Source organism: Ochotona princeps, chromosome 13 (assembly GCF_030435755.1).
Source record: "Ochotona princeps isolate mOchPri1 chromosome 13, mOchPri1.hap1, whole genome shotgun sequence".
NCBI classification, from domain to species: domain Eukaryota; kingdom Metazoa; phylum Chordata; class Mammalia; order Lagomorpha; family Ochotonidae; genus Ochotona; species Ochotona princeps.
This window is the reverse complement of record NC_080844.1, coordinates 41,107,860-41,120,616: the sequence shown is the minus strand read 5'-3', so window position 1 is coordinate 41,120,616 and position 12,757 is coordinate 41,107,860. Positions and strand designations below refer to the sequence as shown.

At 40.0% G+C, this 12,757-nt stretch overlaps 1 protein-coding gene across 5 annotated transcripts in view; it reads right to left on the bottom strand.

Annotated features, from left to right (window-relative positions):
• LOC101528927 (cytochrome P450 2C14-like) overlaps positions 1-12,258 on the bottom strand; it is a 126,770-nt gene extending 114,512 nt beyond the window's left edge. For 3 of the 5 annotated variants that reach the window (XM_004580046.2, XM_004580047.2, XM_004580048.2), the window contains exons 1-4: positions 12,091-12,258; positions 10,244-10,406; positions 9,810-9,959; positions 7,231-7,391 (exon numbers count right to left, since the gene is read on the bottom strand). In XM_004580046.2, coding sequence (XP_004580103.2) covers positions 7,231-7,391; positions 9,810-9,959; positions 10,244-10,406; positions 12,091-12,258 — 642 coding nt within the window. The remainder of the gene's footprint in view (positions 1-7,230; positions 7,392-9,809; positions 9,960-10,243; positions 10,407-12,090) is intronic. The other 2 variants (XM_058672001.1, XM_058672003.1) reach the window with 2 other exon arrangements.
• Between the last annotated feature and the right edge of the window lie 499 nt (positions 12,259-12,757).

Sequence of the window (12,757 nt, the reverse complement as noted above, 5' to 3'; positions counted from 1 at the left end):
CCAGTGGCATCCAGGTGGGAAAGGGAGTTCAGCAGGAGTTTGGGAAGTGAACACAGGCAAAGAACTGCCCATTCAGCTAATCTGTTTTACATGACCATGGGCAGAGAAAGAGCTCCAAGAGGCAATGCAGGAGCAGGGTGGATCTGACAACCCAGACCACCACCAGTGCTGCATTAGGCAACAATTCATATAGTGGGGCAGGGAATGTGAATCTGGCCAGCACACTCATTTCTGGCACACTGCACTGATCCACAGGGAAAGCAGTGCCAACTTCACATCCTGCAGGTTCATAATGGGTTTGTGTGGAGCCCAGACCTAACAGCCAGTAGCCCCAGAGCTCTACCAGTGCCACATCAGGTGCCATTTTGTGCACTGGGCAATGGCTAAGGTAGAGGGGAGGAACAACAGCAAAGTGCACATGAAATAAACAGTAGTGATCAGGCACCATTTGTTCATGGGGTCAAAGGCTGTGGGACTACAGGGAAAACACTGAGCTGTACAAGCACTAAACTAGGAACAAAATTACTTCCAGCTCAATGCATTGCACTAGCCTCCTGAAGAAAACAGTTCCAATGTCGCATTCTATAAGTATCACCCAAAATATATCCGGGTGGCACCAGGACGTAATGGCTAGAAGGTGTAGGCAAGTTTAGCCTAAAACACAGTTATTTCGAACAGCTGGTGTCTCTCTAATCCTGGGCACTGCTTGAACCAGAAGTGGGAGAATGACTGTATAGACAATGGTGTGGCCACAACACAGGATCACAAGAGGTGGGGAATGGTAAGCCAGCAGTTGGAGCTACACAGGGAGTCAGTGTTGAAAGCCTAGCACAAGAACACAGTCCTAAAACTTGATAGAAGCAGTGGCACAACTACAAATGGAGATTTAGGTGCCAAACTCAATCAATAAAGTTGACCCATGCACGGATGGGTAACACAGCTTAGAAACCATTCCTAAGGAGATGGATCTGCTAATCAAAACTGCAATGGCCAAGAGCAAAAGAAGAGACAGAGACACAATGAATATTACTGAAGACTCCTTTGCAAAGAAACAAAAGCCTCCACCACCCTCAAAGTTAACTAAGGAAGACAGCAATAAAATGGGGGATAAAGAATTCAAAACACTTGTTATAAGGTTTTTTAATGACAATGAGTAGCACATACAGGAGTTTAAGAAATTTAAGGAATACATCACACAGGAAATAGCAATACTGAAACAAAATCAAGCAGAACTATTGGAAATAAAAGGCATAATAGAGAAAATTAAAAATTCAGTGGAAAGTCTCAATAACAGAATGAATGAGGCAAAAAAAAAAGAATCTAGATTTTGAAGATATTACTTGTCACAATGGGGAAACAATCGAAAAGCTGGAAGCAGAACTGGGTCAAGCTAAAAAATTATTCAAGAATTAAGACATTGCTAAAAGGACAAATATAAAAATTACAGGAGTTCCAGAAGGTGCAGAAAGAGAAACTGGGGTTAAAGCTGTATTCAATGAAGTAATAAAACTTCTCTATTATGGAGAAAGAATTGAGAAACAATATCCAGAAGGGACACAGAACTCCAAACAGAGTTGCCCAAAAAGTGATCTTCTCCACAACACATAGTAATCAAGTACTCTTCAGTCAAACATAAGGATAAGATCCTTAAATGTGAACATGAAAACATTCAAGTGACGTACAGTGGAATCTCAATCAGACTCACAGCTGATCTCTCAGAGGAAACGTTACAGCCCAGAAGAGAATGGAGTGGCATATTTCAGATTCTAAAACACAAAAAAAATTCAGCCCAGAATAATGTACCCAGCAAAGCTTTCCTTTGTATTTAAAAAATGTAAGCTCTTATTTGTCTTTTAAAATATCTGTTGTTTACAGGAGACACCTCTCACCAACAAAGATCAGTAGAAACTGAAAGTGAAAAGAAACAAAAAGATATTCGAAACTAATCGTAAGGAAAAATGAGCTGGTGTAGCCATTCTTATATCAGATATTATAGACTTTGATGTGAAAAAAAATTAAAAGAGGCGAAGAAGGACACAACATAATAATCAAAGGATCCATCAAGCAAGAAGAGATCCCCATAATGAATGTATATGCACCAAATGCCAGGCAGCATTGCCACGTAAAAAAAATATTAAAAGATTTAAAGGGAGAAATACAATAACAGTGGATACCTTAATGCCCCACTAACATCAGTGGACAGATTGACAAGACTGAAACTCAGCAAGGAAAAAACAGAACTTATCCAAGCACTAGAGCAAATGGACTTAGCTGATAGCTAACAAACCTTTCATCCTATAGATAGAGAATACACGGTTTTTTTCTCAGTACATGGAACCTTCTCCAGTTTATAGGCTACAAAACAAGCCTCAGCAAATTCTTAAAAATCTAAATTATACCATGCATCTTTTCAGACCATCATGGAGAGAAATTAGAGACAAATATATCAAAACATTCAGGAAGACATCCAAATACATGGAAACTGAATAATATGCTACTAAATGAGCAATGGGTTCTCTCATCCTGTATTGACAGCAGCACAATCTACAATTGCAAAGACATGGAAAAAACCCAAAGAGGAGTGGTTAAAGAAACTGCGGCACATCTACTCAATGGACCACTACTCAGTCATTGGAAAGAATGAAATTCTACCATTTGCAACCAAATGGTCCCAACTAGACACCATTATGCTCAGTGAAATAAGCCAGTCCCAAGAACAAAAATACCATATGGTCTCTCTTATATAAAGCAACCTTGAGGCAAAATATAAGATCAATAGCCATTTCAATTTTTTTTGCTGCAACCCATGGGATTTGATATTTTTGTTGTTACTTTCATTTCTTCAAAATAGTTTCTTTTCTCTTATTTAATTCTTCATTGACTCATAGATCATACAGTAGCATTTTTTCCAACAAGGTTTTGTCTTTTCTGTTTTATTTCTTCATCCACACATTGGTCATTCCATGTTATTTAACTCCATGGTATTGTAAATTTTTTAACTTTATTCCTGTTCTTGATTTTTTTTGTGGATTTTCACTTAGGAATATATAATAACAGCATAATAAAGACTTGCACATACAGATGTGAAGATGTTGTGCAGTATGCATCTCTGCATCCAAATCAAAGGACTCTCAATAAGATTGTTGGATGTATCTTGACAATAAGATGCTGGAATGTCTGTCACTGTTTGTAAGAACAATGTCAGGACACACTTCAATAACAGGATGATGGACTTAGAGTGCTTATAAAGGATGTAATAATATGGAGAAATCAGTTGAAGGAGAGAATTTGGGGAGGTGGTAAGGGAAATCCTTGACACCTATGGAATTGTATCATGAAGTTTAAAATTAAATAGAAGGGGAAAAAACAAAAGAACAGCTCTGCCTTTAGCAGCACCATTAGACTGTCTGTAAATTAGACCTTGGTGCTGACAAAGAAAAGTAAAGGAAATGTCCCTGGTCCCTTGATCAAAGATGATAATGACCTATTTACACAAATATTAGTTTCATTATCTTCATGTCAGTTCTCATTTAATGCATCAGCTTTTTCCTACAGACTCAAAATATGGACTGGCATGAATGTGATCTTTCACATTCTGTAAAGGAACAGAGAAAGAAGAAAAGCCAAAGATCGACAGGCTCTGCTGTTTCTACTACAAGCAAGCAGCCTCAGGAACAAGATCACCATTGTGTGAATGGGAAAGCTGTAAAGACACAAATTAATCTTGATCAGTATTTTTGGGGTGAAAAAGTGGGAATTAGAGTGTTTAAGTTGCTTCTGTATCACAAAATGTGTCAGCTCACAACAGGAGAAACTGCAATTGTTTTCAAGAATCATTCATCTCAAACAAATCATTTTAGCAGTTAACAAATCATTTTAGCAGTTAACCTCAAACAAATCCTGTTACCCATTCATAGTTCCCAGGTAGCATTACTGCTTCCAAGCATTCAACCTCCTCAACACCCCTAGTTGGAGATTTTCAGGAAGCGTTCTCTTAAGTTTCACAGTAGACACATATGTGAGGACCAAAAGCTTACAGCAAGGGCCTGGGCCCTCCATGAAGGTGGGGGGACATGAGCAGACTGGTGGACAACCATGGAGGGACCACCTAGAAAGCGAGCTGTCAGGTTTGATGGGAAAACCATCAGTCAAGGGCTTGTGTTTCAGCATAATTTTCCAGACAATTGTTCTCTAAATGGCTTAACTCTATTTCTAGGAACTCATCTATGATACTACAATATGAACAGCATGTGGTCTTCAGGCTCTTCACCATTTGACATCAGTAGAAACATTAGGACAAACAGCTCAAACATCTAATTTCTCTAAAAAGTAAGTTAAACCAAACAAAATCAACCAATCAGCTTTATCAGAATTGTAGACAACAGCCAAAGGATTTTAGCAGCAAAAGAAAGCTGCAGGAAAGAGTAAATTATAATGTCAGAAAAGCTTTCTGTCATTAATATTTGCATTGTCTTATCTACCTCCTAAAGTGACAGTGGTCTTGGCAAAGGCAGCCCTGCTCCCAGAGTGGACTCTGGTCTGTGGTTCCAGACAAATGGGTTGTGTCTGTGCTCCAAACCTGTCAAACAACGTCTTGAAGATGACCCTAATTGAGAATTCACTCAGAGTGCAAAGAAGCAGACAAATGGATACCCTGTGGCAAAATTTCACAATTGGTGCACACAATATAACACTGAGCCCAAGAGAAGAAGAGCTGGGAGAGAATCATGTGGGTTATTAGAGCATTAAAGTACCCAGTACGTCGGGAAGTTTACCAAACTGCAAACATATACTGGACAGACATGTAAGAGAACGTTTTGAGAAACGAGGCACATTCCCAGATGCTGTGGTGCTGACAGACTTCCAAATGAAACGTTCCTGGGGTTTTGCTTTCTTGATCTCACTCCTGTGTTGAAGAGGAGGATGCAGCAATGGCTGCTCAAACACGCAAGGTAGATGGGAAAGGGGTGGGACCAGGGAGCAGTTTCCAGAATGGGTCTCCTGCAATCCAGTACCCATCACACAGTGAAGACTATTGTTGATGCTGTCTAGGAATATGCAGAAGAATAATATTTGAGAGAAAAACTTACAAAAGTATGGAAAGATGAGAGACACAGAAGTGAGGTAGGCAGATGCAGTGGAAATTTAAGAAGAGCAGAAGGCTATTGTGGTAGAAATACTGTCAGCAGGGGGAAATTATGGAGGAGTTATGGTGGATTGAAGGTTTGGAGATGGTGACAGCAGCAAAGTAGGCTATGGTGGTTGAATCCAGGATATGGAAACCAAACATTTGAATTGGTGGAGGAATGTATGATTCTGATGAAGGTAAAATTTTATATGTACCTAAGATGTTAGTGGAAACTATAATGGTTTTGTAAATTATAATGACAGCAGCTATAAAATTATAGACCCATGACAGGAGGTGTTTTTGGAGGAAGTTGGTTGGGCAGTTCCAATGATGGTGATTTATGAAGTTGGTGGTGGAAGTGATGGATCAGGTATCAGAGGGTCACAAATACAGCAGAAAAGGACTACACTTCTTAGCAGGAAAGAGAGAGCAAGCAGTTATCAGCAAAGCTATGGGTTACTTCAGAACAGTCATCCCAGCTGCAAAAGAAACTTTTACTTCAGCTTAAACAAGAAATCCTTCTGGTTCAAGATATCATGGCCACAATTTATCAAAAGTTTAGTTTTTGCTTAATGCAGTGTAGTATCCATTAGATGTACATTCTCAGGGTCTTTTAAGTGTTATAGCTTTGTTATTTTTTTTCCTTTCATTGCATCAGATTTATAGCCTAAAAATGTAACACAGGTCTTATAAACAAGAATGGGGGAATAAGCATTAGGTAAACTTTAAGATTACATTTGGGAAATATTCCCAATCAGCGCCCCCCTGCTAACATCCCAAATCACCTGCTACTATCACCTTCCTAGTCATGCGGCCTGTGGAAGAAAAAAGGTGCTGCCTCAAGCACTTGGCTCCATGCATCAAGGAAAAAACAAATTCAACTGTGCCCCAGATTCCTGACTTCAGCGCGCACACATCTGGCTGTTGTGGGCAACTGAAGAGTGAGTCAGAGGACAGACACATTGTGTCTGTCTGACCTGTCTGAGCCTTATCAGTTCTCTCCTATTAAAAATAAAATGAGAAAAAATATTTTTAATTAAAAAAAAGAGAGAGCAGAAAGTACTTGAGTAAATCCTGAGCTTTGAGAAAATCTTGAACTTTCACTTGTGACTGATCCAAGGTTTAGTTTGATCAACAAGTCAAGAGTGAGGTTAGGAGAGCCCCAACACAACTCCTGTCTTTATTTCCTCTTTTTCACATTTTTCTTCCTCCCTTCCTTCCTTTATTCTCTCCTTTCTGTGGAAGATCGTCCCTGGATCTCTGTCTGCCTAGCCCATGTGGGAGGCCAGAGGCACATGGCATAGTGTCCTTGGGATAACCCCTGAGTCTTGGCTAACTCCAACCTGGTCTGCACACTGGGCATGCAGCAAGAGCAATGGCCTGCACCCCAGTCTCTCTTCTCTACCATTTGATAAATTGTGCTAGGACTTCCTTGGTAAACAACTCTAGGAAGTCAAATGTTACATTCATACTGTTTTTCAGCATGTAACAAGTTTGCCCTGAGACACAGCTTCCTGTGCTTCCTGACCTTAATTTCATTGGAAGGTCCAGAGGGACAGACATAACTGCTAGCCAGTCACAATGTCATTGTTGGTTGGGAGAGGACTGTCAGGACCACCCTTCTTCAGCCCCCTTTTCCTACCCAATATAAGCTTGTGACTTGTTTCAAATAAACGGACATCCCTCACCACCAGTTTGCCTCTGGTGTTCTCTGCTGCAGAAGAATGGTGTTGCCTCACACTTTGGTGGTCTGGAGGCCTACTAGACAGAAGACCTATCTATATTCCTTCTTTCCTTCCTTCCTTTCTTACTTCCTTCTTTCTATCCTTCCTTTCATCCTTCTTTCCTTCCTTCATTCCTTTCCTTTTTCCTTTCTTCCTTCCCTTTTACTCTTGTGGCCATTTAGGGAGCTAATCCTCAGATGGAAGATATTTTTTTATCTGCCTCTAATTCTCTCTGTAAAATCTGCTTTTCTGATAAAAAATAAATAAATTTTTTAAAAAGGAAGAAAAAAAGTGCAGAGACTGCACTGCAATGTACAATCCTGAGCTTGTCAGTGAAGAGAGGAAATGTTTCATTAGAAAGAGGGAACACCATCTCACCTGTACAATCTTGGAATTAACAAGTCTGAAGTTTTCATTTAATCTTCCAATCAAGTTAAGAAATTGCTGGTCTTTATAATCAAAACGGTTCTGGAAAATCACAGAGCAGATCACATTGCAGGGAGCAGCACCCAGGATAAAGGTGGGGTCACACGGTGAGGCTGAAGAATGAGAAACATTTTTAAGCACTATTAGAAAAGCCATACAAACCTCCTACACTTTGAACTATGAGACACAGGTGATTTTAGACTCTAAAACAGTAACTATGTACGAATTACCTGATCAGCATCATCTTCAAAGTGCTGAGAACAACACTCCTCCCCTTCCCAGAAAGGACTGTTGACCTCATCCCTTATTGAATGATAGTCTTCCATCTTCAGGAACACCCAACGCCAGAGGAAACATCACAGCCTCTGTGCACAGGACTCTGACCCAAGTCAATGTTATTTGGAGGTCAAAGGGAAAACCTGAGAGGCCACCCCTAAGACACCAATAACTCAAGTTATCAGTATACAGTTATATCTACCCGGAAAATGAACAGTCAATTAAGGCACAAAATGTGAGACCTGTTATACACATTCAATACTTGTGGAAATGTATGTGGAAACAGTGCAGATGAACACTGCGAGAAAGGGTTGACATCATTCTGGTGTTTGGCAGAACAAATATGAGCACCTAACATCCATGGAAGCCAAAAAAATTATTCAAAAATATTAGAAAATTTGTTTGCCTAAAATTAAGGTAGAAATCTTTCCTTTGAACTGACATGGCAAACACCACAGGTAAATTGTCTTTTGAACATTTGACATAGAAGGAAATGTACTTCCTCACTAGGAAACAATGCCCAGCACCACTAACCAGGCTGCACACCTTTTCTTTGCACTAAGCCTGTGCTCTGTGGGTTTCTAGATTTTTGCACTACGTAGCATCAACGGAATACTCTGTTGCCATAAATTTTTCATGTCACCATCAATTTCATCATTTTACATATAAAAATAATGTGAAGGAAAGTTTTATCTCTTTTTTTATAAGCAACATAGAGTGAAATTGTTACAATCAAGACATCAACAAACTTTTCACCTAAAAAAAAAAAACAGAATTCACATCGTAAATATAATTAAAGGTGATTTGAATCAAGAGACTATAAGGAAATGATTGTGAATTAAATAATAGAAAACATGTTTTCTTAACTGCTCTGATCAGGTTCTTTTTAAATTAAAACACACCAGGGCATCATGTTTTCAATAACAACTGTGATTTTAACCCGGAAAATGAGTAATAACTGGAGGTTATTAATTTGAAATATTGTGTGTGCATGTATATGAGAGAGAGAGAATGAGAAACAGAGAGAGAACATGTTTTTCAACCTCTCATTTCACTGGGGAGACAATGAAAAATGAGAGAAGTTTAAATTCCAAGAAGGTAATCCAATGCACCGTGACAAGCACTTCATAGAGGAAGGCTGGCTGTGGTGGCGGAATAATTAGCATAAATGACCAGCGTCACATCAGCTGCTTTGAAACGCCCCTGGGATTTTGATTTTCCTGAGATGTGGGGAGGCCAGAAGGACAGGAGATAATGGGTCTAGAAAAGAGGGAGGTGCTCCACAGTTCTCCCAGAGGAAGAGGCCTGAGGACATGCAGGGTGGCACCAGGTGTGGTTGGGAAGGAACCAGGGAAAGCAGGAGCCCAGCATTTATATCAGCCTTGGTGGGAAGGAATGAGGAGACAAAGTGCTATGCTTGTGTATATCTGGTTAGATCATTTGAGCAGTTTTAAAATCCCTGGGCCTTATCAGGGCAGTGGGGATTCCTTAGCAATTCACTACCAGAAAAATATTGGCTTGGGTGTGAGTTGGATAGATGAGACATTTGAAAAGAATGGGCTCTAGATAGGTTGATCTGTGTATCAAGATGTAAGAACTATAAAAATAAGTTATATAAACAAGGTGACTAATAATAAAATTCCCTACTGCTGTGCCTTAGTTATGCTTCCCTGATAACCAGACATGTCCCAAAGAAAACACATTTTCCACTGGTCTGTGGGTCTGATAACACTGAGATATTTTCTACCAGGTAACTGCTTGGCTGATGGTCAGCCACTACTATACAATCCTGTATAAAAAGAGACAGTGCTTGGGAGTAGTAGATTAACCCAATGCCTGTAGTTAGTTCTTGCATTCCATAAGGTGCACTTTGAATCCAGGCTACTCCACTTCAAATCCAACTGCTTTCCAGAATGCCTGGGAAAGTGGAAGAAGACCCAATTGCCTGTTTTCCTGCATCCATGTAGAAGACTTGGGAGAAACTCCTGGCTCCTAGCTTATTTCAACTATTTGGGAGGAGAAAAAGTGGATGAAAATTCCCTCTCAATCTGTAATTCTGCTTTTTAAATAAATAAAATAAGTCTTTTTAAAAAGAGGGAGAGCCAACCCTTGCTGGTTGCTAGTGCTGTACAATCACCAATGCTACTGTTCCCAGGCTCCGCTCCAAACACACCTTGCAACTCCAGGGAGCTGACAACCAGGAAAAGTTGAAATGGCAAGGCTATCACTAGAGAGGACATGTAAAGGTCACCCACTGTTGGTTTGCCTCAGATCCTCCACAAGGCAGCGGGCCTCCTCTTGAACTCGCTCCTCTATGCTCCTCTTCCCCATCCCAAAATTCCGCAAGGTCATGAGAGAGAAGCGCCGGGTGTCTTTCCATCTCTTTCCATTGCTGAAAATAACTCCTGAGAAGAGAAGTAGAAAGCAAAGGAGGATTTCAGGAGAGGAAAAGGGAGCTGGCATCTGAAAATTCAGCAAGTGGAGCCCCTGACTTCTACATACCCCATCACCATTGTCACCACCACACACATTAACACACACACATGTGAAGAGACACATACAGAGGCACACATGTGAACACTCCTGAACACATCTGTGAACATGCAAACATGGGAATACAAGGCAATGAACATATGCATGTGAACACAAATATAAACAAACAAATGAACACACGCATATGAAAACTGACCTAATCCTTTATTAACTTTTTCGTTCATTGGGGGAATATTTCTTCCAGAAAACTCTTCTCCAAGGTCAATTAGTGCTTCCTTCACTGCTTCATAACCATACAACACCACAGTGGGCTTCATGCCCAAATACACAGTGAACACAGGGCCATAGACTTCAGACAGCTGAGGGAGGAAAGAAAAGTTCTCACTTGGTTTACATTATGTGCATCACTGAGCTGGTATGAACACCTTCCTGTCAATCATCCTGTTCTGTCAATTACAACATCAACATTCTGGAAGTTATGCACAAACATGCTGAAGATTACAACACATCCATACTTGGTGGCTCCCAACACCCATGCTGCAGCAAGGGAAATCAGTGTCAGATTATCACAAATAGTCAAAACCAAAGCAAGGGCTACTTGCTTTACTTCACAGAAAAAAGAGAGAGCATTTAAGATTTTACAATTTGTTTACCCATGACTAACACATAGAAGTCTCACATTTAAATTGTGTTTTGGCAGACACTGATGCCTGAGACCTTATCAGGATTCAGTGTTCAAGTCTGAACCAACACACAGCAGCAGTGCCACATGCTTCGGATTACCTACATAGCAGGTGTCCACATTTATGCTCATGCAATAAACCTAATTTAAAATCTATGGGTAAAAAAAAAAAAAACCTATGGATGATACTAACACAGAAAAGGGGGCACCACTGAGGCAGAGCAAGAACACACAGACATGGTGTAAAGATAATTTGACCCCTACTGTGCATTCACTGTCCCAGATGGTGTCTTTGTGCAGGTCTGAAAGCATTCCTTTACCATCCAAAAGACATTAACTCATTCTTTCATTTATTCATTTGTACTGAAGAACCATAGAGTTTTCCTGGAAATTAGTAATAATTTGCTTCCCTGTGGTTTAATTCTCTTGGTTCTCAAAATAAAATAAAAGGAATAAATAAATATTAGATGGTTTTTCACTAAAATCAACAATCACAAAACACTGTATTGTCATTGACTTTTAGGACACAAAATCATTAGTAAAAAAGTGTGAAACAAACTAGAAAGCACTAACTAAACAAACTAAAAGCACTAGATTTTATGAGTCTGACTCCACCTTAAAACACTAAGGTCTCTGATCCGGTGCAATAGCATAGTGGTTAAAGTCCTCGCCTTGCACGTGCCAGGATCCCATATGGGAGCCAGTTCTAATCCCGGCGGCCCAGCTTCCCATCAAGCTCCTTGCTTATGACCTGGGAAAGCAGTTAAGGATGGTCCAAAGCCTTGGGACCCTGTACCCACGTGGGAGACCCGGAAGAGCTCCTGACTCCCAGCTTCAGATCAGCGCAGTATTGGCCCTTACAGTCACTTGGGAAGTGAATCATCGGACGGAAGATCTTCCTCTCTGTCTCTCCTCCTCTAGGTATATCCGTATTTCCAACAAAAATAAATAAATCTTTTTTAAATTTTTTTACATTTTTTTATTGCATTTCATTTCATGCCCTCCCCCCATGGCGGATTGCTCCACCTTATTTCAGTATTACAGTTCAAATCTTGTCTTGTTTCTTTCAATGCAAGCATATGCCATGCATAGAGTCCAGTATCTTATTGTTCAGCTCAATTCAACAGTTTCTTGGGGAGCCCAAAATCTTTAAAAAAAAAAAAAAAACTAAAGTCTTTGCACTAGCCAAATGCAATATTTCATTCAGCTACTTCTGATACCAACACATTAATAATTTGAATTATAGGTGAGGGTTGCTTTTAAATAAATTACTTTAATTATTTGCCTTTAGAATTATATTATCTTTACATCTGAGCTTAACTATTAACACAAATTACTGGGCATTAATAATGCATACTTACTTTGGTTAGGGATTTGGTTAAGTTCTTAAAATCTATCTGTAGGATGTTGCCAAGAATTGGAAGAGGAGTGGGACCAGGCGGGAGGTTCCCTCGCCCATGGCTCTGTTTCCAGAGTGAAAAGAGAAGCAAGAGGGAGAGACAAAGCACCAGCACCACCGTGGGATCCATGGAGCCTCCTCTTCTTCCCGAGACAAGTGGGAGCTGGCAACCACAGGCTTTTATAATGACTTCCTGCTCATTACATGTACCTTGACCTGTATTCCACCATGTGGGTGTGATGCACTTTAACAGCTCTTTCAAGTGAACTTCAGCCCACTGATAGAGACTAAAACAAGTTGCCACTTTTCCTTGTTTTGCTTTTCATTGCTTCCTGTATCATTGTTCCAACTCAGAAGTTCTGGTTCACCAGAGTATGCTGGGGCACAGGCACTCTTTTATAGTTCTAATGGGCAGTGGTTCTAATGGGCAGCCAGAATTAAGAGATAATGCAATAAATTATTGGATTGAAAAATTGTCCAACATTCTCATTTATTACATGAATGTCATTTGCGATCTCACAAACTGAGAACAATCCATGTATCCCATGTCTTATGTAACACTAGAATATTTTCCTTGAAAAGGAGTACCACTTCAAATATTTTAATGTACTATACTAACATGAGAGTAC